Below are 22,898 nucleotides of genomic sequence, written 5' to 3' on the forward strand. Positions count from 1 at the left end.
CTCTGTTTTTTTTATAATTACTAAATGCTAACTTTGTGTTTTTTACTATTTTTGCCACATCTGCGGAGTACCACAGTGGTTTCTTGAATTTTTTGCTTTTACAGACAAGCCTAATGCAATTTTCTGTTGCCTTCAGTAGTGCAACTTTTAAATAATCCCATTTCTTTTGGACTCCATATAAATTGCTCCAGTCTGATAATGACTCCTTTACACATATTCTAATTTTAGAAAAGTCTGTTTTTTTAAAGTCTAAAACTTTTGTTTTTGTGTGGTGTGACTCAGTCACTGTTCTTATATTAAACCACACTGACTGATGATCACTGGATCCTAAACTTTCACCTACAGTAATATCTGATACCAAATCTCCATTTGTTAACACTATGTGTTATATGGGGAGGCATAGACTTTTTTTAAACTCACAAACCGTAATCTGATTGCCGATTATTATCTTGCATTTTAGTTTGACTAGACCTACCATCATCACGCCTTGAAAGGGGCAATAATGGGCACTGCAGACTGGCACTTGTTGTCAAAGAGCAAAGACATTGCAAAGTTTTAATAGTATTATTGAGAATTTTATTCTCCTACAGCAAGAATGTTTTAACAGGTTTAATCTGTGTAGTAAGTGGCACAATCTCTACAGCAGTCTCATTGTAAGGAGAAGCTGTCGCAGGGTTTCTGATGATGAGCTGTGTTTAATAATAGCTATTAGATACTGGGAGAAAAAGGTCTATTGTAAGACAGAACTAGTGAGCAGACTGCATAGTTAGATCTTGAGATGAAAGAAACAAATTGATAGCACTTCCACAAAAGAAACGCCATGCCAAGGTTCACCACAGTCATTTTTTTAGATATAGATAGAAATGGATAACAGTCTACTGAGAAAAATGTACCTCTTAAAAGGTAGCTCTTATAATTTAAAAAGACATATATTCAGGAATAGACAGGAGACTGTAGAGGTCGCGCCCTGACAATTGCAGTTATATCTGCAGACCATTATTTGGTGCTCAGCATGTTAAAAATAGAGGAACAAAATGATTTCCTGAAAACTGAATATGTGAAATCGGACCATTTTATTAAATTAACAGATGGTAAATGTCCTGGCTTTGTTTGTAACTCTGGAAAGAGCCTGTTTTGTGTTCCATCAAGAAAGACTTATTTTGGTCAAAGGTTGACAGACAACGGTGATAAAACAGTTACTGGACTGTTGTAAATGGATGGAATGCAATTGAAACAGTTTATGGAAGTAAAAATGAAAAAAGGGCAGCTGGAGAAATGGGAAATGCAGGTCATCAAATGCGTAACAATGTTCAGGTGTTATCAACTGTGAAATAGCTTTGCACTAGAACACATGACTTGCCGCGGTCTTTGACTTAAGTATCTCATGATAAACAACATTAAACTGGCATGATACAACAACTCACAAATGTAAAAAAAAAAAAAAGCATCCAAGCTATTGCCATTTGCATCATTTGGGTCCCTTTCACAAAGGCTAATTCTTAAAAATTCCTATGTAAATCAGCTGAATTGTCTTACCCCACCGTTCAAATTAAACTTTATTTTTCATTTTCAAAGAAATGAATGGTTTGAGCAATCACTGCCATCCAATCAGCAGCATTTATTTACCCATATTTTCTTCAGTATAAGAAATACAATATATAAGCATTACAGAGTGAGAGTTAAAGAGCAAGAAAGGGGACAAACATATAGAGGAGATCAGTAAATAGTATTTTATCGGAATTCTGCATAACATGATAACATGGCAGAATTCCATTGTATCTGGAAAAAACGGATGGATCCATTGTATTACTGAAAGCAAAATAATGAAGAATATTTACTAAGCAGTGAGTTGTGGGGTGAGTTATAAGCTACAGTAGCAGAACTGGGAAATACATCTCTAACAGAGAGAGGTTTCTCGAGTTGGTTGCTTACTCACTATCTAGCTGTAAAGGATTGGCTCACCTGGAGCTTACATTGATCTGACAAATACAGAATATTATTCTAGAGAAGGATAAAGTGGATAAAGTGGATTCCGAGTGAGACATTGAGGCCCATAGATAGTCTTTGTGGCTACACATAGCTTCTCCTCCATGTGTATTTGCAGACCTGAAAATCTCTACATTTGTTGGCCAAATGGCTAAGCATGATCCATAGGTAAAGATATTTGCAGATGGGAATGGATACATACATAACATGCCAGAGTCTTGTTAAATTCCAGTAACATTTTAATATTCTTATACTTCAAGTACATAAGTATAAATAATATCACAACTTGCATCTTACTATACATTTGGTTGTAAAGTCAAAACAATTTGCTGTTCAGTAAACACAGATACATGGTTTATTTGGTTCACTGGCACAATTGTCAGAACAGATCCTAATCCACCAGAGTCCCCAAAAAGTGTAGGTCGCAGCAGGGAATTTCCACCCATGGATAGTCCCATTATATTCCTGGATGTTCCTGCTGTTTTAAGCATATTGTATCACTGCTGTATCACCAGCTGTACTTTTTTTTGCCTCCATCTCTTGGTAATTTTATACTTTCCAATGTTGGGGAGTATAGACTCGTGCAAAAATATGTTAAATCAAATTATTTTTAATACCCACCCAAACCATTTAATTCTCTCAGGATTTACTGTGAAATCTTATTCAACTGATTTGTTCTGGTGTGGTTTAAAATGAATTTGATTTGTACAAACCTACTAAAACAAATTTTTACACAAGTCTAGTTAGTATAAAGCACCTCTTACACATAATTCTCTTGCGTGACACAAAAAAAAGCAGACCTTTTACGTGTTGCACTTAGGACCTTCACAAATCTAGCAGGAATATTCACTAAAGTGAGAAAAGCTGGAAATTCAAACTAAAATTTTAAATGAATTTCAAATTTACAATTTTTTCAAAATAGAAAAAATGAGATCAGAATTGACTTGGACTTTTTCTAATTATTATTATTATATATTTTTTGGAATTTATATAGCGCTAACTTATCCTGCAGCGTTTTATAATATTATAAAAAGGGATAAATATAATAATAAATGAGACAATTACAAAATGTTACAGCAACAATAGGTTCGTGCCTACATTTTAACATTCCCAGCAAGTATATTCTATGTGAATAACTCTATAAGATAGCCTTTGATCATCTGTTCAACAACTTCGCAAGAAATCCAGTCTTCATTTACATGTTTCCAATCATCAAAACTATCTAAGTTAAAGGACAACTGTCCCCCAAAACAGTTTTTAATATAATAATCCTTTCATCAAATATTAAAAGGAAATTGATTTTGTAAGTATTTGTAAAAAAAACAAACAAACAAAAAAAACCCTAATTCCTACCTTTAGTATATGACAGTATCCTTCATTTATATACACTTTCAGGCAGACAGTGTTTCAAAACCTGCAGTAAGTCTCTATGATCTTCCCTGTTTTTGTGCAGGGAGTGAAGCAGGGAAGACCATAGAGACTAACTATTACTTTTCAAAGACTGTCTGACCCAAGGTGCACGATATAAAAGGATCCTGTCATATATTAAAGGTATGCATGGGTTTTTCAAATTATTTTTGCACATATGGAATTTAGCCAAGAATCCATTTCCTTTCAATATTTGACAGGAGGATCATTATTATTTATTTTTTTTAAATAGTGTTTAGGTGACAGTTTTCCTTTAAAAATCTAAAAAAAAACAAAAAACATAATGATACAAAACGAGATTGTTGCTATACATCCAGGCATATGACGCAGAATATACACAGGACTATTATTGTAGATCCATGTCTGTGTTTAGACCCAATCACTAACCCACAGTGCATTCATTTTGAAACTGAAAGAGATCTACAACATGTTGTGCAGTAAAATAAAATAACTTTTCCTGCTTCACATTTTTTAGTTTAAATTGTCGTGGAGCGCTTTTACTTTTGTCTACGTGCTTATTTTGCCTGTAGTAATGGCATAGATGAATGCTCTGCTTTGAGCTGCTTGTATGGTTTAGAAAAGAGCAGACAACGTAACAGCCATTCCAAATATGTAACGATTAAAGGATGCATATCCTTCAGCCTGCTTACTTTTATTCCACTAATGCTACTGGAATATATTTAAGGTTCTGTTCTGCGCGGATTGTAACTCTACAGGAAATATTTGTAAAAATCAACTAATAACACTTGTGCATTTTTAACTTTTGTAGGCAAGTTTTTTTTTTATTTTAGTGTGTTATATTTTGTTTCTTTTCACAGTAAAATATGTAAAAGTTTGCTCGCTTTCTCTTCTTTAGTTTTCTCTTCTCGGCTTTTATCTACTCTGTTGATGCTTCCGCTGTCTCTGTCTCTCCCATATTATGTGCCTCTTAAGAGGTGTTTTAATGAATGTAGGAACTACGAAGAAATAACCTGTAAAATTATATAATATATGTACATGATCTCATGCTCCTTTCATACGTGTATTTACATACTCATATTAATTATGCACAAATATCAATAAAACTTTTATTGCTAAAATAAATATATATATATATATATATGGGAAAGCTTGCTTTCTGCAGTTAGCTTATAAAAGCAAGAATTAATATAGAAAAAGTTTATATCTATGCATATGGTTATTAAAGGGAAAACGATTAAAACAATCCGTTTTCCTGGCACTGGATGGTCCCTCTCCCTCCCACCCCCCAATCCCCAGTTGCTGAAGGGGTGAAAACCCCTTCAGTCACTTACCTGGGGCAGCGGCGATGTCCCTCGCCGCTGTCTCCTCCTCAGCGGCGAGGGACATCGCCGCTGCCTCAATGCTTTCCTATGGGGATTTGAGCGACGCTGGAGGTCCTCACACAGCGTGAGGACATCCAGCGACGCTCTAGCACAGGTTTCCTGTGCTATAGAGCAGGAATTGACCTCTAGTGGCTGTCTAGTAGACAGCCACTAGAGGTGGAGTTAACCCTGCAATGTAATTATTGCAGTTTATAAAAAACTGCAATAATTACACTTGCAGGGTTAGGAGTAGTGGGAGTTGGCACCCAGACCACTCCAATGGGCAGAAGTGGTCTGGGTGCCTGGAGTGTCCCTTTAAGCATATTAAAAAATAAATTTCCATTTTCTATTGCAGAATGTTTTGAATATGTAGTGTAAATATTATTTTTTTTTTTCCCACTGAAAATTGCATCTAAACTAGGATTATATCTAACGGATCTGGGCCTGAATTTTATGTATATGGGGAATGAGTTTTCACTTGTAAAAGTAACATGTCTCTTGCAGTTGCTTATATCACATAAATAATGTATAGTATTCTAGACTGTGTTACTGTATTGGTATAGTTGTAGGTGTATTTAACCCCTAAGGACCAAACTTCTGGAATAAAAGGGAATCATAAAGTGTCAGACATGTCATGTGTCCTTAAGGGGTTAAGGGGTTAAGGAATATGGATGAATTCTATTGTGGTTAAGGTGTCAGAAGAGCCCTGGCACCACCTAATTGAAGTACATTTAGAATGGACTGATCCACTTTTTTAAATAATATTAACAATCAGTTACTTGCTGGAAGCTCATAAACTGAAAATGAATTTATATGATTCTACTCTTTCTATACCCAGAAATGAGGGAATGCTAAACTGAGCCTGGCGCACCAATTAAAGCTTTTCTTTCCTTAAATGAACACTTTAGTGTTAGGAATACAATTATTTATTTATAACACTATAGTGGCTCCCCAGGTCCCCTCCCCATCCATGAAAGAATTAAAAAAATACTTTTGCTTAACTGATTCCAGCGGCGTTATCCCTCAGCTCTGGGCGTTGCTTCCTCTCCTCCTGGTGCACATGAGAGAGAGAGAACTGCGCACCCATTAGGCCTTTACCCATAGGAAAGCATAGACTCAGTGCTTTCCCATGGGGTTTTGCTTCGCGCTGGATGTCCTTATGCAAAGTGTGAGGTCGTCCAGCATCATTTCACAGAATCAAACTCTGTAAAACTACGGGAAGAGTCTCTCGTGGCTGCCGAGATGCAGTCTTAGCACACAATTACATTGCAGGCTGCCGAGATGCAGTCTTAGCACACAATTACATTGCAGGGTAAAGAGAACAGAACATTATCTACCTAGTGCAGACCTGGAGTAATGGCTCAGATGCTCTCCCATGAATCTGTGCCCCTCTAGCGTCATTTCCAATGTAAGTTACTAGTAAGTATAGCTAACTGATCCTGTTTTGAAAGGTTTATACTTGCTGCCTTTCAGAATCCACAGATTGGCACAGTATTTAAAATTTGATTTACAAATAGCTGTAAATCTTGCTCTGCCCTAAAGGCTTTATTGCATTTTAATTCCTGTTCAAGACAAATGACGATATAATCATTTATTTAAATGTCAGACTGTAATTTTAGAATTGTCAATTTGAAAGGAAGATAAAATATATGAAAAGAAATACACGAGCGGAGATATTTTGCTTGCAGACGGCGTGAGGAACATGTGGCAGCATTATAAGAGTCCTGGCAGTACAGAAACCAGGGCAAATTGGAAAAAAGATGGGTACTTTCAATAGACTGACACAACAATGCCTGTCTATTCATTCTTTCAATAGCACAGACATACAATATTGATTGTAATTACAGTACTATGTTGTCTGTGTGACATTCTAGGCAGAAATAATGCCTGCTCTTGGCCACGGTTAAAGAAATGTTATAATCTAGATATATTTTTATGATTAAAATTGATTCACATAGAAAGTCTGTTATTTTTCTAGATATTCTGCAACACATCTTTGCAGTCATTATTGCAATGAGTAATACGCCTTTGACAATGAACATAGACTGAAAATTGAAAGAATAATTGTTTCCCAGAATAGAGACACATGTGTTAAAGAAAACCAGCATTCTTTTGGTAACATCAGTATGTCATTAATTAATCACATGGAAAATCATTGCATATATCCAAGTTTCTTGTGCTAACTATATGCTACTGAAGTGCTATGTCAGATATATGCTCAAATCTATGTGCTGTAAGTGTTAATTTCAATGGGGGAGTTTGGATTCAAAGATCAGACAATGATGAACGCTTAATCTTGAACAACTTGTGGACTTTAACAAAGCCACGTTCCTGTTAAAATTGTATAGTCTAGTTAAATTATGACTTTATGCTTTTATTATGTTAAATAGATTTAAAAAAAAAATGTACATCGGCAAAAAAAAAAAAAGTAAAAAATGTAAAATAAAAATGTTACTTACCTTTTAAAATGCCCCTAAATGGACTGCTTTGTGTGTCTGCGTGCAACTGGCCACACCATGATGAGGACTACAGTCAAGAACATTTCATTCTGGCCTATATAATTCCAGCAGCACAACAGAAATGCTCCAGGCACTCAAGGATAACTAAATGGCAGCTTCAATGAAGATCAATAAAGATCAGTGCATATTACAAGTAACAGCAAGCTTGCTAAAGACCTCGTTTGGAGGTCCAAACGTTGCAGATGTTTGTAAGATGCACTGATCTTCATGAAAACTGTCATTTAGTTACCTGTAAATGCCTGGGCCATTTCTGTTGTCCTACTTAAGTATTGGGGTTTGCCAGCCTTCGGTGCGGAAGTGCATCCTGTATTGGTGACTCGGAAGATTGCGGATTCTTTCTATTTTAAAAACAATATAAAAATCCTGCAATTGCTATCAGTTTATAAACAACCAAATTCCAATCATAACCATCTAATTCTGGTTTATGGGGATTAACCTTATTCCATAATTGCCTGTAAGGCACAGTCTAATTTGTTGTTTATGGTTCAGTGATGGTGAATCAGCCAGGACATTTGAAACAAGATATAGGCTTATTAATTCTGAGTTAATTTAGGACCAGATCCCATAACTAAACAGTTTTGAGTGGTTGTATTAAAGGGACTCAATGAAGTGATCTCGGTGCATTTTAACACTACATTGTAAAACAATTGCCAATCTGTATAGCAAGATTAACATACCTTTAGTGGCTGTCACTATAGGTACTTGTTTTGCTATGCTAGTCAAACTCAATAAACTAGTCAAACCCGTTACACTAGCTCATAGAGCAGCATTTAATCAGTGCAGCGAGACGTTTTGCTGTGCATGCACACTAGCCTCCCCATGCTTCCCTATGTGGGAGCATTGAATTGGCTGAGATCATCAGCTTTGATGATCTCAGACAGGGAGGCGGGACCAGCATAGTGGAAACCTTAACTTTTTATTGCAAACTGGGTTTACTAATCTAGACAGCTAGAAGAGCATTATAGTGTTAAGAATATATATATATATGTATATATATATTTTTTAAACTGCATACTAATCAAAAACAAAGTGATTTTTGTTACAGCCTGGTCTGACTGGGTGTTTCTAACTTTTAATATGTATGGTTTTCAAATCCAATTCTGAGGTAACTGATAATTCACTAACATGCAATAGTGATGCAATTCATTTTAGAAAGCATTGTTTTCATTCAGTCCATAGCTGTGTCTTGAGAATTAGAATATTATTGAACAGAACTGCACTTCATCACTATGTATTTATTCATTAAGAATCATAAACTCATTGTATGCCTGCTCCTGGATGTCACAAGAGCTGGTGTTCTCATTTATAGCAGAAGGACAAGACATTGTTTATCCCTTTGCAAAACTATGTTCTCCAGTTTTCATGATACCAGATGTAAACCAAGTGTTTTTTTTTTTTTTTTATTTGAAATCTGTTTGTTACCTTCAAAGGTCCCAAAAATTGACTTTACTCTATCTTTGCTATCCATTCACAGGACCAATGCAAGAAACCGTATATGACTTCTGGAGAATGGTTTGGCATGAAAACACAGCCAGTATAGTCATGGTAACCAACCTAGTAGAAGTGGGAAGGGTAAGTACTCTTTCCATATGATTATACCACTGTGTAAATCTGATTTCCAAAACATCTGTCACTCTTAGCAAGTAAAATGCTGGCTAAGGGTAAGGTACGGTGTAAATCTCCATAACCTGAACGACCACAGGTAAACCGATCTTTTAATTATGAAGGTTTACTAGAATTAAATTTGCAGCTTCATTTCAGAATTTTGAAGTCCAACAAACATAGGCATTGCTGTGGGTGGTGCTTTGGGGGCTGAAGCCCCAGATCTTTAAAGTTGGTAAAACCATCAGTGCTTTTTAATTTTACTTAAAGGGACACTATAATCACCAGAACAACTACAGCGTATTGTATTTGTTCAGGTGTGTATAGCATGTCCCTAACGGCTTTTTAATGTAAACACTGCCTTTTCAGAGAAGAGGCAGCATTTTCACTTCTGCCTAATAACACTTTTAGTGGCAGTCACTCAGATGGCGACAAGAGGTGCTTCCTGGGTCAGTCCCGCACAATGTGTTCCCAATAGATATGCATTAATTCAGTGTATCTCTTTGTGGAGATGCTGATTGGTGCATGCGTGCGCATTAGCCTTCCAATGTTTTTCTATAGGAAAGCATTGTATTGGCTGAGATTGTCAAAATCGATGAGCTCAGCAAAAAGGCAGAGCCAGCTGCAGCAGACCTGCATGGCACTGGAATATGGGTGAAATTTGCTGCAACAACCGCACGGATTATTTCTTACTTTTATTGAGATCCCAGGGAGCATCAGCAGCACACTATTCATGGGTAGAAGGTGTGGTCATGACATATCCCCACCTCTCTGTGAGAGTAAAGGGTATCAAGTTTTAATTTGGGCTCAAACCCTAGGTGTTCCTGCAACCTGCAATGCCCCTGACTGCTTGAATACCATTGCATATGTCCTTATTAAAATTTTATGTAAGAAAAATCCACTAGAGGAATTATATGATGGCTGTCTGGCATTCACTTTACATTATTATTATTGCCATTTATATAGCGCCAACAGGTTGCGTAGCGCTTTACAATATTATTAGGGGGGGGGGATTTAACTATAAATAGGACAATTACAAGAAAACTTACAGGAACAATAGGTTTAAGAGAACCCTGCTCAAATGAACTTACAGTCCAAAGGATGTGGGGTATAAAACACATTAGGATAGGAAATAGCAATCAAATTAGGTGAAGCAGAGATGGAGGAGAGAGTAAAGTGCTGCCCTATAGGAGAGAGCAAGAGACAGGTATGTGAGGTAGTGGTTACTCTGGGAGGCCATAGGCTTTCCTAAAGAGATGGGTTTTAAGGCACTTCTTAAATGATTGAAGACTAGGGGAGATTCTGATGGTGGTAGGCAGGCTATTCCATTGGAAGGGAGCCACCCGCGAGAAGTCCTGCAAGCATGAGTTGGCCGTACAGATGCGAGCAGCGGACAGGAGAAGGTCATGGGCAGAGCAGAGAGACCGAAAAGGGGCGTACCTAAGAATCTGTGAAGAAATATAAGAGGGGCTAGAATTGTTCAGTGTTTTATAGCTATGTGTTGGCACTTTGAATTTACTCATATAGGATACAGGAAGCCACTGTAAGGACTGACAGAGGGGTAAGGTGTGATAGAACCAACTAGAGAGGAAAATCAGTCTGGCAGCAGCATTCATTACAGACTGTAGTGGGGCAATACGGCTTTTGGCAAGACCAATTAGGAGAGGGTTACAATAATCCATGCAGAAAATTACTAGAGCATGGACAAGCTCGATGGTAGCATCTTGCATAAGAAAGGGGCGAATGCAGGCTATGTTTTTAAGATGGAATCTACAGGATTTGGCAACATACTGGATGTGAGGCTCAAAGGTGAGGCCAGAATAAAGTATGACGCCAAGACAGCGCGCTTGCAAGGATGGACTTATGTGGATGCCACTAACTTAATGTGGAAGCGAAAGAGGAGGATCAGTATTAGGAGGAGGAAAGACAAGGAGCTCAGTTATAGAGAGATTGAGTTTCAGAAAGCGGGAGGACATCCAGTCAGGGATGGAAGAAAGGCAAGCAGTGACACATTGTAGGTGGTAGTGGTAAGTTTGCCAAGAGAGGAAGAGAAAATAGAAGGAGACCAAAGACAGAACCTTGGGAGACTCCAACCGAGACAGGACGAGGGGAGGAGGTATCATTAGAAAAGGAGACACAGTGTTGGGAGAGATAAGAGGAAAACCATGAGAGGACAGAGTCACAGAGACCAAGCGAATGAAGACTTTAAAGAAGGAGAGCAGGATCAACTGTGTCAAAGGCAGCAGAGAGGTAAAGAAGAATTAGTATGGAGTAGTGGCCTTTGGATTTAGCTGCCATTGAGTTGTTAGTAACTTTGATAAGAGCAGTCTTAGTAGAGTGGGGAGGGCGGAAGCCAGATTGAAGAGGGTCAAGGAGAGAGTTGGAATTGAGGAAGTAAAGACAAGGGATATGAGGGGAGGACGGGTCAAGAGATGTTTTTTTCAGGATAGGTAGTGGCATGTCTAAGGTCAGCAGGGTGTCAGCAGGGTGCCACAAGAGATAAAGCAGTTGAAGATGTGTGTTAAGGAAGGCACAAGACAAGGGGAGTGAGATCTGATGTGAAATGGTGAGATGGGACAATATCTGGGTGAGATGGGACAATATCTGCTGTCTTATTTAACCCTTGCAGGACTATATGTCCAATATTATCTCATTGCCTCCCAGTTAATTATGTGTGATACATACAATTGAGGCAATGGCATAAGAAATTTGGTAAAGCACTCAAGGTCTCTGAGCTGTTCAAGGGCTCCATGCTGTCAAGTTTATTACAAGGGCAGTGGAAGTGTTTGAACATTCTACTTATATACATTTTGGCAATTGATCTATTCACTATGGGAACAGAATGATTAAAATGTAACCCTTCACATGGAGGAAAATTTACCATCACAGAAGAGGAGAGATGCGTCCCAACCATCCCGAATTTGGCGGACAGTCTCGATTTTCGAATCCTATCCTGCTATCCCATTTTAGTTCTCTGGTGTCCCCAACATTCATAGCATCAATAGACATGCTTGCACTATTATTATGGCACTAAGACCTGCACGGACCACTGAAACTGTTCCTTGTAGGGTCTGTCTTCAGTGGGCCAGCCTGCATGATCAACAGGCTACCTGGCGTGCATTCACACCAGGCTGACCTGCCATCAACTTGGGTGGGTCCCCCATTCCAGTTGTATCCACACCTTTGGAGGGGAGCTAGTGACATAAACGCATTACTTGTCTGTCCCCTTCACCTCTCACCGGCATCCTGATTCACAGGATGCCGCAGTTGTGTGGTGTGCTGTATGTTTAAATGCAAGAGCAAGATCTGAATTAAATCATGTATTTATGCCCTTCTAAAAGTGACATTCCAGTTCCCTTAGGCCCTTTAGCTTACTGGGTTTCCTGTCTCATTCCTTTTGACCTGTAGTTGAAAGCGGAAGTGTGTGCTTCTCATATTAGATAGAATTGAGAATAGTTGTTAAAAAATGCGCCAGGTGTCTCAATACTTCTCTGTTAGAAGCATATGATTGGACACAAGACAGCTGTAATAATGATTCCACAGAAGACAGAGAGGAGGTGATTATAATGGCTTTTTATCCTTTCAATGTCAAATGGGGAGAGGCAATAATCTAACTATAATAAGGAAACTTCCAATTAAAAATATATATTATTATAATATATGCTATAGTATTATAGTAGCAGTAATATTGAGCATTAAGAAAATAACCAACCAAAACACCCCTTAGGGAATGTGTGTCTATGAGAAGATTTAAGTGTCAGTGACAAATACTCTGTTGAATTTTGGCAATGTTTTTGGCACAATCTTTGAATTTTTTTTTCATCTGTTGCTTTTTCTGCACTCTTATTTTTTTAATGAGTAATTTTATCGCCGATGCCACCTCTTTATGGATTCATAAATATTTCTGCTACTTGTTTGAACAGAAAGCTGACAAAATATTTCCACCACTATAAATTTGTCAGTTTTCTAAAATTTACATCTCTGCACAAACGGGCAGGGTTTACTTTGAAAAAAAAGTCACTTTTTAGAACACTTTTCTTCATCACCTTACCCTTTAGCTACATCTTAATGATGAGACCCAAGAAGGTTGTAACAACTATCTGGAGTCATGTGAAAAGAGGGCATGCCTAGAGTCTTTGGTTATAACTTCCCCAATTTGGTATACAGATGGTTTAGATTTCCATTACAGTAGTAATAGTGAGCAAAATATGTTTGTGACCTGAGTGGGGACTGTCTACTGATACCTGAGAATGCAGGAAAAGTCACACAACCTTCCTGAGTATGAATAGATGCCAAAAGTTCTGAATTTGCCTGAACAGTCACACATTCTAGGGTACTGTACCAGCAATAATAGATCCCGGGAACCATGGTCTCCAAGGAGGGACTAAGCACTAGGGCCATTCAGAGAGTGATTTAGCAGCACTCTGTGCATAGTATGCCTTGAGGGGGTGGGCTGTCGGTCAGCTGGTCACAATTTTTAGAGGCAGTCATCTCCTTTTCACGGGCAGTCCCGCCACTTTGACTGATGGCCACAAAGCGTTGATGGACCCACCTGACTTTGGACGTTGCTTAGTGCAGCCTGATCTCTTCCTACCAACCGCTGCCACAGATGGTGGGCAGGAAAGTTTGGCAGGTGTGAGCATGTGCGTCACTAACCAATTCAAGGTCCATCTAATGAAAGCGTACATCTGAGTCAAGGCAAATGTAAAGAGTTAAACAAGGAATATTCAAACATGACAAAAGAACAAAGCTCTGTATACTTTTCTCCAGGTTTAAATTCTCTTAAAAGACAGTAACTCAGTCTGGAACAAAGGGAACAGGACATATTCTGTGCAGGTTAAGGATCTACTGTTTTATTTTAGCAGAAAATGCATCAATTTATGGATTTTTTCCCCTTTTGCAGTTGGGTAGAGTACAGCTGCCACAACCTGTCATTATCCCAAGTCTACTTGACAAGCCATACATATTTCACTGTTTTTACATATTCCAACAAGGGACCCTTGTCATATTATTGGCATCTGCAGAAACCGTTGCACCTGGTATTCAGATAACATTACAACGTGTTCTTGTCTCGTAGCAAACCCAGCCTGCCAACCCATAGTTACATTTCATGGCCCTGAATCCACTTACATGACTTATGTTTGTATTCATTTGTTTATCTTTTTCTATTTGCAACCATTTAAATATCTTTTGTGTTCTTCTGCTAATTCATCAGTCAGAAAACAGGCGATGCAGTTTGCCCAGCTCCCAGTGGACACTTTTGCACTAGTAATTTAAGCTAATGATTTCTAAACATGTTAAATCAGTTTTCAAAAGACCTCATTAGACTGTGACTGTTTATTAAAAACTCAAATGAAGCCTTTCAGGCATTTGCAAATATTATGAAGTTGCCCTGCACACTCCTGATAGCGGGTGATAAAGTGATTTTATTCTTGCAAGATGCTTATACTCTAAGGAACAAACACATTTGTTAAATGTTGTGAATGAAATTCCTAAAGTCGTTTTGATCGCAGACCAGTAATTGTATTCGTGAGAGGGCTGCTCCTCATTCTCATTGTCTATTGTGTAATTTCTGAGACTCATGAATAAGTAAAAAATGAAGCATTCATTTTTGTCTTCATTTCCTTGCAATATCTATTCATTCGGCCTTCGATGGACAACCATAAAAGTACTTAAAAAAATTATTATACATTACATTTGTGATGTGTTATGCACTAATATCATGGTGAAACATCTCAATATGAAATGTATCAACAATATGACTCTCTTTTCTTAAAAAAAACAGCTGACTTGAGCAAAAATAATGGTAATTTAATTACAGTATACTGTATGACCATGCATTGTATAAGCCTGCCACAACACCAATGTAGTCAATAGTCGGACCAGGCATTCCTAAATAAACAGTACTAAACAACTTATTAATAAATGGAGCCAATCAAGAATAAATAAACTGCATGGTGGAGGAAGAAAAAAGCCCTATTCCCCAACTGCCAGGTAAGACACTAGGTGATGAGGTTTCAATCCTTCAATCTGGTAGTGATCATAACACTGCAAAAATCATGCAAATGTACGTTTAGGTTGTTATAATGCCAATGTACACCATTTTTGCCAGGTCCTATTCTAGCAACCCAATGCCTACTCTTATGAGATTAATCCACTTCCCTGGGAGATATCTCTTCCCAGGGCTCTCTGCAGGGCAAGGTTCAATAGGGTGGAAGATTGCTGAGCAATAACTGTATAAAATGTAGGTCAATAACAATAGAATATCTGGAGTGAGCAAAAACATTGAGTGATACAAGTTATGGAAACACATTACAATCAGAAGGAGTAGATGCGTTTGATCAACGTAAGTAGGTTATATGTAATAGGCAGCACACCAATGAAAAGGTGGTAACTGTTGGCAAAGCATACATCATGGTAACAGATACAAGCTCGGCAAAACCAATTACTGAAGATATTAGGCTGTTCTTTATCAGAAGAAATCAATTGCACTGGCCTTGTCTTTAAATAGATAAAGGACTTACTGTTGAATGGGAGAACCTATGACCATCTGCAGCTCCTTTTGTAACCTGTCTTAACTACAAACAACAGTCTAAGAATATAATTCACAAACATTACATCAATGGAAATGGCAGGAATGAATATCACTAATAAAACCTTTGAATTGAGAATCAAAAGTGACTCTCTGATTAGATTAAACAAAAAAGGTATAGTTATAAATGTTCAGAAGTGACAGTAGCTGTGAGAACCGATAGCTGCTTGACTCTGACAGTGAAAGTGATTGGGTTACACGGGAGAGTACTCCAGCACTGAGGGCTACCTGCACATCCTTGTCTGTCTGAGGGAGGACTGCAGGGGAGAGAAAGACAAATGCACAGACAGGGCTGTCTGCTGCTGTGAAATGCAAAAAGGGCAAAGCTGTGATAGTTCTATGTGAACCTGAAGCAACAGGCAAGCTGTTGTTCAGATAACAGTAGAGTTGGACCTAACATGGCTACACAGTCAGAAAAAAAGTAAAATGTTCTAAAAAAAAAAATCAATATAGGCCATTAAAAAAAAATATTTAAGGAACATTATTGTGTTAAAAATATCAATGTGTGTTCCTAAAGCTATAGTGCCCTGTTGGCCATTTAGGTAACCGTCGCCTACCTGCAGGAAGCGAAAAGTGCCTTTTACTTATCTTTTTTCCCTCGCATTGCAGGTCTATGTCAGAATCTCAGCCAATCCAACGCTTTTCCATAGGAAAGCATTGGGAGGCTAATGCTCATGCGCGGCAAAATGCCACACGGCGCCAATCCGATTGTCCCTATGAGACTATCTGATTAAATTGTGGAGTAGTACTTAGCTATTTCTGCAGAAGTGCCTCTGAGCCTGAGTGACAGCCACTACAGGCATTTAAACCCTTCAATTAAAACATTGCCATCCTGCAGACCAGCAAGGTTTTCAGTTACAGGGTTAAAATAGAGGGGGGATTGAGATAAAGTGGTCTGGGTGCCTATAGTGTGTCTTTAACACAGGTATTTACTAATGTGAGAATTGTCGGGCATTCAAAGTCAAATTATTTTCCAGGTGAACCATTTTGTCCACGCATTTAAAACTCACATGAATTACCACACTTCTCAGTTTAGTGAATAATAATGTAAGTTTAATTGAATGTCAAAAACTTTAGAAAAATTAGAAATAAAAACTTCAGTTGTCTATTCATATGAAGTCATTTTGGTGCTTTAACGGTCTCTTTAAACTAAAGACTTCTTTGCCTACCTGATTGCCATTTTTTATTGCCAGACAGAGCATTCATATCTGACCTCTAAAAGGGGTACACCCAGGGAGAGACTCTTGCATATGTCCTGTTTGCTGGGACATTAAGGAAAAGAGGCTGAACATTTGTCGGCCTACAAAAATATTAGCCTGGTGACAAAAAATAAAATCTTGGCGCTCGTCCTAAGTGCTGTAAAGGACAAGAAAAAGTGACTGGCTGATATGATATTAATATATGCTGCTTTTATTGCATAACCACCCACCACTACATGGCATCCAATGTCATCCGTGTTTACTTTCACCATCATGTGATAGCCTGTTAGCTAACACAAACTCCAAACATGAAAACATGCAGGACGTTTGTATAAATTGTTTACAATCTGTGTTCTAAACAATTGTGGAAAAGGTTTGGCAAAGAAGTGTCTTCTCGTCTGAGTAGAATATGCTTTCTTAATGTAGCAGAAAACGAAAGTCGGTAAGAGACAGACACGTCTTTCTCTTTCCTTCCAAGTAGTTTAAATTATTCTGTCATCATTAATCAAACTGCAATTGTGATTGTTTACAAAGCTGTGTATGATAACTGAATAACAAAAATGTTAAATGTTATGTGGTCCATGGAGCAGAACCAAAATAACGTAATCTTTTTGCAGCTGCTAAAATAAGTGGTCGTATAGCTACTGTTTGTCAGCACATCTTAGATTTTCAATAAACTTTATTCGACAGTCAAACAACATAAACACACACCAAGTACCAAGTGCTTTTTTACTGAACTAATACCAAAAACTAGATTTACAGTACTGAGTTATTACGTGTACACATGTGCAAACCAACACTAGGTATACAAAATGCAAAAGAAAAACAAATCTCCAAAATTTACTTCATGTGCAAAATGAACGATCCATATTGCCACCACCCAGAATATATGTACATATATATATATATATATATATATATATATATATATATAAACACACACACATATAACCCAGAATGAGTGCACTCAGTGGTCTTCATAATTTGCACAATTAACATAATTTATAAACACATAACAAATAGGTCAATGTTTTAGTCCAATTACAAAATAATTTGAGAAAATACAGTGTTCCTGTGTTCCACTATATTTATTAGACATTTTAAAAGATGAGTTTTGAGAGAAGGCTTGAAAATGGGGAAGGAGATCACAATCATATGTTAATCATAGATGAAGTCAGGAAGGTTAAATTAATTTTCATACATGTGTGAAACATCTTGAGTAAGGTGGATGTAAAGAAGGAGTTTGGCCCCTGAGTAGAGAGGTTGAATGGAGAGTTAGTATAACCAGGAAGAATCAAATGGAGGAGGAAGTGAAGGCTTTGGGTAAGGGCATAGAGATGATCGGTAGAGGTAAAACAAGATGGTAGAAATATTGGAAAATAGAGCAAAAGTGGGTTGAAATCCAGTGGTTTTTCGAGTAAGGGGAGAAATATAATGATGAAAACTGTTTGAAAAGCACACAAATAGCAGTTATCTGTGTTTTTTAAAGTGAGATGAAGTACTATATAGGAAAACCAACGAGAAAGAAGCTGCTGTAGTTGAGCCTGGACAAGGTGAGGGACTGGATAATGATTTTTTTGAATCAGAATCAGTGATGAGAAGTGGAAAGGTCACGTGGAGGTAATGGATAAAGGAGGGATACAAAATGACGCGTAGTAGCAAGATGTGAATGAAGGGGAGATGCCAAGGGCTCGGTTTCTGAAGATTGAATATATCATTCTTCTTTTAAATCAATCGAAATATACTAAAGAATGGCTAAAACAGCTGCTCACGCTTCATCCTTTTGTTACCGAATGTATATTGCATGTAACGAATGGTAATATTCTGGGGTACGGCACAGTAAATAAATGTGAGATATAGCACAGTTTTTAAAATATTAAAATATTAAATGATCAGTGCTTATATCATAGACCATGTTTACATACATAGGATGTAATCCATAAATTGTTCAATATTTATTTTCCATCAGGTGAAGTGCTGCAAATACTGGCCAGACGACACAGAGATCTATAAAGATATTAAAGTCACACTAATTGAAACAGAGCTTCTCGCTGAATATGTCATCAGAACATTTGCAGTGGAAAAGGTATTGTATTTCTGTTCTCTTCATGTTAACATGTACATATTTAAAAGTTAACCCTTTTAGCCTTTTACTAAGGTTTACATTGTTCACCTTGTCACTTTACGATTAAATTACCTTTCAGAACCATTAATATGATTAATTCAGAAACATTATTATTACATAATGTTAAAGGAATGCTAAAGAGCTAGGAATACAAACCCGGTCATGCTACGGGGACAATGTCCCTGCGAACCCACTTCTTACATTTGGGCAGTTTCAGAGAAAAATGTTTTTTCGATATGCGGTAGACATGGGCTTTAGTTTTCAGAAGAGCCACAAAATGACAGAAAATGTAGTCAGAAAAAGAATGAAAGAGTGCTATTCTGTGAATGTCAGAATAACCAAACGACTCAACGTCTGAATGTCATTCAGATAACATTCAGCTGTCTAGTTAATTGCACTTGCATGTCTGGTGACCATGTTTTCTGACCAATCCTGTGACCACAGTCATGGACCAATCACCATGCAATGCAATTTTGAGATTGATTGACTATTTTTTCAGCCAATTAATATCAAATTCCTGCAAAATTAGACCAATGTTGAACTTGTACATAGGGCTGCCTGACAGGCTCTTGTTTCCTTGTGAGCTTAGTAGCAGTTGAGCAGTATGTTGGTTTGAATTGTAGTCTTTAGCTAGCTACTAAATGGAGAGTAGAATGGCAATTATCAGGAGAATATTATACAGTGCCTTGCAAACGTATTCACCCCCTTGGCCTTTTTCATGTTTTGTTGCCTCACACCCTGGAATTAACATGGATTGTTTGAGGATTTGCATAATTTAATTTACAGAACATGCCCACAACTTTGAAGATGTTTTTTTTTTTTTTTTTTTTTATTGTGAAGCAAACAACAAATAGGACAAATTAACAGAAAAGGTCAATGTGCATAACTATTCACCCCCCTAAAGTCAATACTTTGTAGAGCCACCTTTTGCGGCAATCACAGCTCCAAGTCACTTTGGATAAGTCTCTATGAGCTTGCCACATCTTACCACTGGGATTTTTGCCCATTCCTCCTTGCAAAACTGCTCCAGCTCCTTCAAGTTGGATGGTTTGCGCTTGTGAACAGCAATCTTTAAGTCTGACCACAGATTTTCTATTGGATTGAGGTCTGGGCTTTGACTAGGCCATTCCAACACATTTACATGTTTCCCCTTAAACCACTCAAGTGTTGCTTTAGCAGTGTGTTTGGGGTCATTGTCCTGCTGGAAGGTGAACCTCCGTCCTAGCCTCAGATTACGCACAGAGTGGTACAGGTTTTGCTCAAGAATATCCCTGTATTTAGCACCATCCATCTTTCCCAGTCCCGACTGCTGAAAAACATCCCTACAGCATGATGCTGCCACCACCATATTTCACTGTGGGGATGGTGTTCTTTGGGTGATGTGATGTGTTGGGTTTGCACCAGACATAGCGTTTTCTTTGATGGCCGAAAAGTTACATTTTAGTCTCATCAGACCAGAGCACCTTCCTCATCAGACCAGAGTCTCCCACATGCCTTTTTGCAAACTCAAAACATGCCATTTTGTTTTTTGCTGAAAGTAATGGCTTTCTTCTGGCCACTCTGCCATAAAGCCCAACTCTGTGGAGCGTGCGGCTTATTGTCGTCCTATGTACAAATACTCCAGTCTCTGCTGTGGAACTCTGCAGCTCCTCCAGGGTTACCTTAGGTCTCTGTGCTGTCTCTCTGATTAATGCCCTCCTTGTCTGGTCCGTGAGTTTTGGTAGGCGCCCGTCTCTTGGCAGGTTTGCTGTTGTGCCATGTTCTTTCCATTTGGTTATGATAGATTTGATTGTGCTCCTGGGGAATCATCAAAGATTTGGATATTTTTTTACAACCTAACCCTGACTTGTACTTCTCAACAACATTGTCCCTTACTTGTTTGGAGAGTTCCTTGGTCCTCATTTCACTTCACCAACTTAGACTATTATGTTCTGATCCATCACATAAAATTCAGATTAATAAAATATTGAACTTAAGGCTGTAATGTAACAAATTGGTAAAAAAGTCAAGGGGGTGAATACTTTTACAAGGCACTGTATGTGATTGAAAACCCTAGGATACACATTTAAGCATTATAATGTCAGTTTCTTAACAGATTGGAAGGAATCCTTGAGGAGTTCCCACAATTCGTTTGTAGGTAGCCAGCTCCCCGCTCAGCTGGCTGCTTTGTGACCATCCCAATGAGGAGCATTGGATTGGTCCAGCAGGTGGTTAGCCACGCATGTGTTATTTCCCTGCAATTTTGTAAATGAGAAGAATTTTGATTGGATCGTTAGCTACAATTCTGTCAATAATTAAAAAGACAGATTTTAAATGGTTAAAACTTTAAATGTCAATAATGCATAATAATGAATATTTTTCATTTACACGTGGAGGAAGTTTATTAAAAAGAGGATCATTCATTGGCTGAGGGCAATCAACTAACCCTCTCAGCCAATAAAAGGCTGGAAGGATCAGAAGCTAAGAGGGCAAAACAGTTTGCCATATTATTGGTGGAACAGCACCAGGGTACTTCTTGCAGTAGGCTGTAATGATTATGATACTTGGCCATAATGAAAGTTAAAAAAGTGAGCTCTTTTTAAAGAGGTGCTTAGGAAGGCTGTATGAGTTACAGCTTTTGGAGGCGTGGCTAGGGTTTCATAAACAAAGTGATTTATCATCTAAACAGCAAGATTTAAACAGTGAGACTACAGGGGTGTACACCAAAACTTCTTTATTAAGGTAAAGCTGTTTTGCTTATTAGAGTGTCCCTTTAACCCATGATAGTGTAGTACATTGGACAAGCTAACCAAACAGATTGGAGATTGGAAAACAACTGAGTTAGATAGTTTTGCCAACTCAACGATCTTGGCCTGAAAAGCTAATACAATTATTTTATAGTTCGTGAATAACCCAACAAAATGTAGATGTATAGAATGGCCATGTTATTCACTAAAGTGAGAATTCAAAGTGAACTTAAAATATATGGTCAGAGTAGGTGACCTAGTGAAATTTTCCACTTTGGTTTTCTGACTTTCAATTTTAAAATCACCTTGAATTTTAACTTTAGTACATAACCCTGTGAATGTTACAAATAACTTTCACCCGACAGTCACTTTTTATTTTGGTGCTTTTCCTTAAAAATATTAATAACATGAAAAGTTAGCATGGAATTGGTGTGAGAAAGACGTTCTGCTCCAACCCTCTGAAGTTTGCAACTTTCACTAAGCAGCATATGTTCGCCTTAATGAAGAAAGTGAGAAGGCCTAACACTGGAGATATTTTTATAAAAATATTACGTCGTTTGTGTTTCATCTGCTGCACAGATGGACTTCCACTCAATAGCATTAGAAATGGTAGCAGTGTAACATATCTGAGATTTATTAACATATAATTTTGGCACAACAGAATAGGGATGATTTTAGTTTATTTGTAAAATATTTAGCACTTTCTGGATGGAACACATTTTGCTTTTTATGCTGTAAATGCCTTAAAAGTCATTAAAATACCAAAAAAGGAGAAATATGCCATAAATGCATTTAATGTATTATCTTTACTTCTTACAAAATATGCTTTATTGTAGCCAACCAAAAAGGCCAACAATTAGGTTAAAATAGGGATACAGACCACACATTTAGTGATAAAATTGGCTTTATGTGATTTATGCATTCATTTTTTCTTGATTGTATGAGTATTCACGATAAAATAGAGGAACACTTCAAGTAACATAACCACTACAGTGCACCCATTTAGAATGGTTGAACTTCTAATCTGGACTCTACAGCTTTCAGAGAGTTGAAAGTCATTCTAAAATGGTTTAAATAATCGTTATAGGAGGATGCCAGTACACTCCTGCCACTACAGCGTTTTAACATTTTGTTTCACTGACAATAATTAGACGTAATAAGTGGGCTGCCTTGCAAGCATTCTTCCTGGCTCTCTAGTTACAATAAATATGTCACATTTAGTTCTACTATTATAGAAAAGAAGAATGGAATTAAAGGTAGACAACTTTCAAGCTACAGTGCTATCAAGGCTACATTTGATATTCAGATCATTGAAAGAAAGTCACTGAAAGAGAACAGTGCAGTGCAGACGGAAAGTTTATATAGTTCTTAAAAAAAATATGAAACAGATAAAACACAT

General features: G+C 37.7%; 1 protein-coding gene across 11 annotated transcripts in view; it reads left to right on the plus strand.

Moving 5' to 3' along the window:
- Window positions 1-22,898, plus strand: part of PTPRM (protein tyrosine phosphatase receptor type M) — a 713,165-nt gene that overhangs the window by 650,941 nt on the left and 39,326 nt on the right. For all 11 annotated transcript variants that reach the window (XM_063451546.1, XM_063451547.1, XM_063451551.1 and 8 more), the window contains 2 exons: window positions 8,730-8,827; window positions 18,618-18,734. In XM_063451546.1, the coding sequence (XP_063307616.1) occupies window positions 8,730-8,827; window positions 18,618-18,734 (215 nt within the window). The remainder of the gene's footprint in view (window positions 1-8,729; window positions 8,828-18,617; window positions 18,735-22,898) is intronic.

The sequence above is a fragment of the Pelobates fuscus genome, chromosome 4 (assembly GCF_036172605.1).
Source record: "Pelobates fuscus isolate aPelFus1 chromosome 4, aPelFus1.pri, whole genome shotgun sequence".
Lineage (NCBI taxonomy): Eukaryota > Metazoa > Chordata > Amphibia > Anura > Pelobatidae > Pelobates > Pelobates fuscus.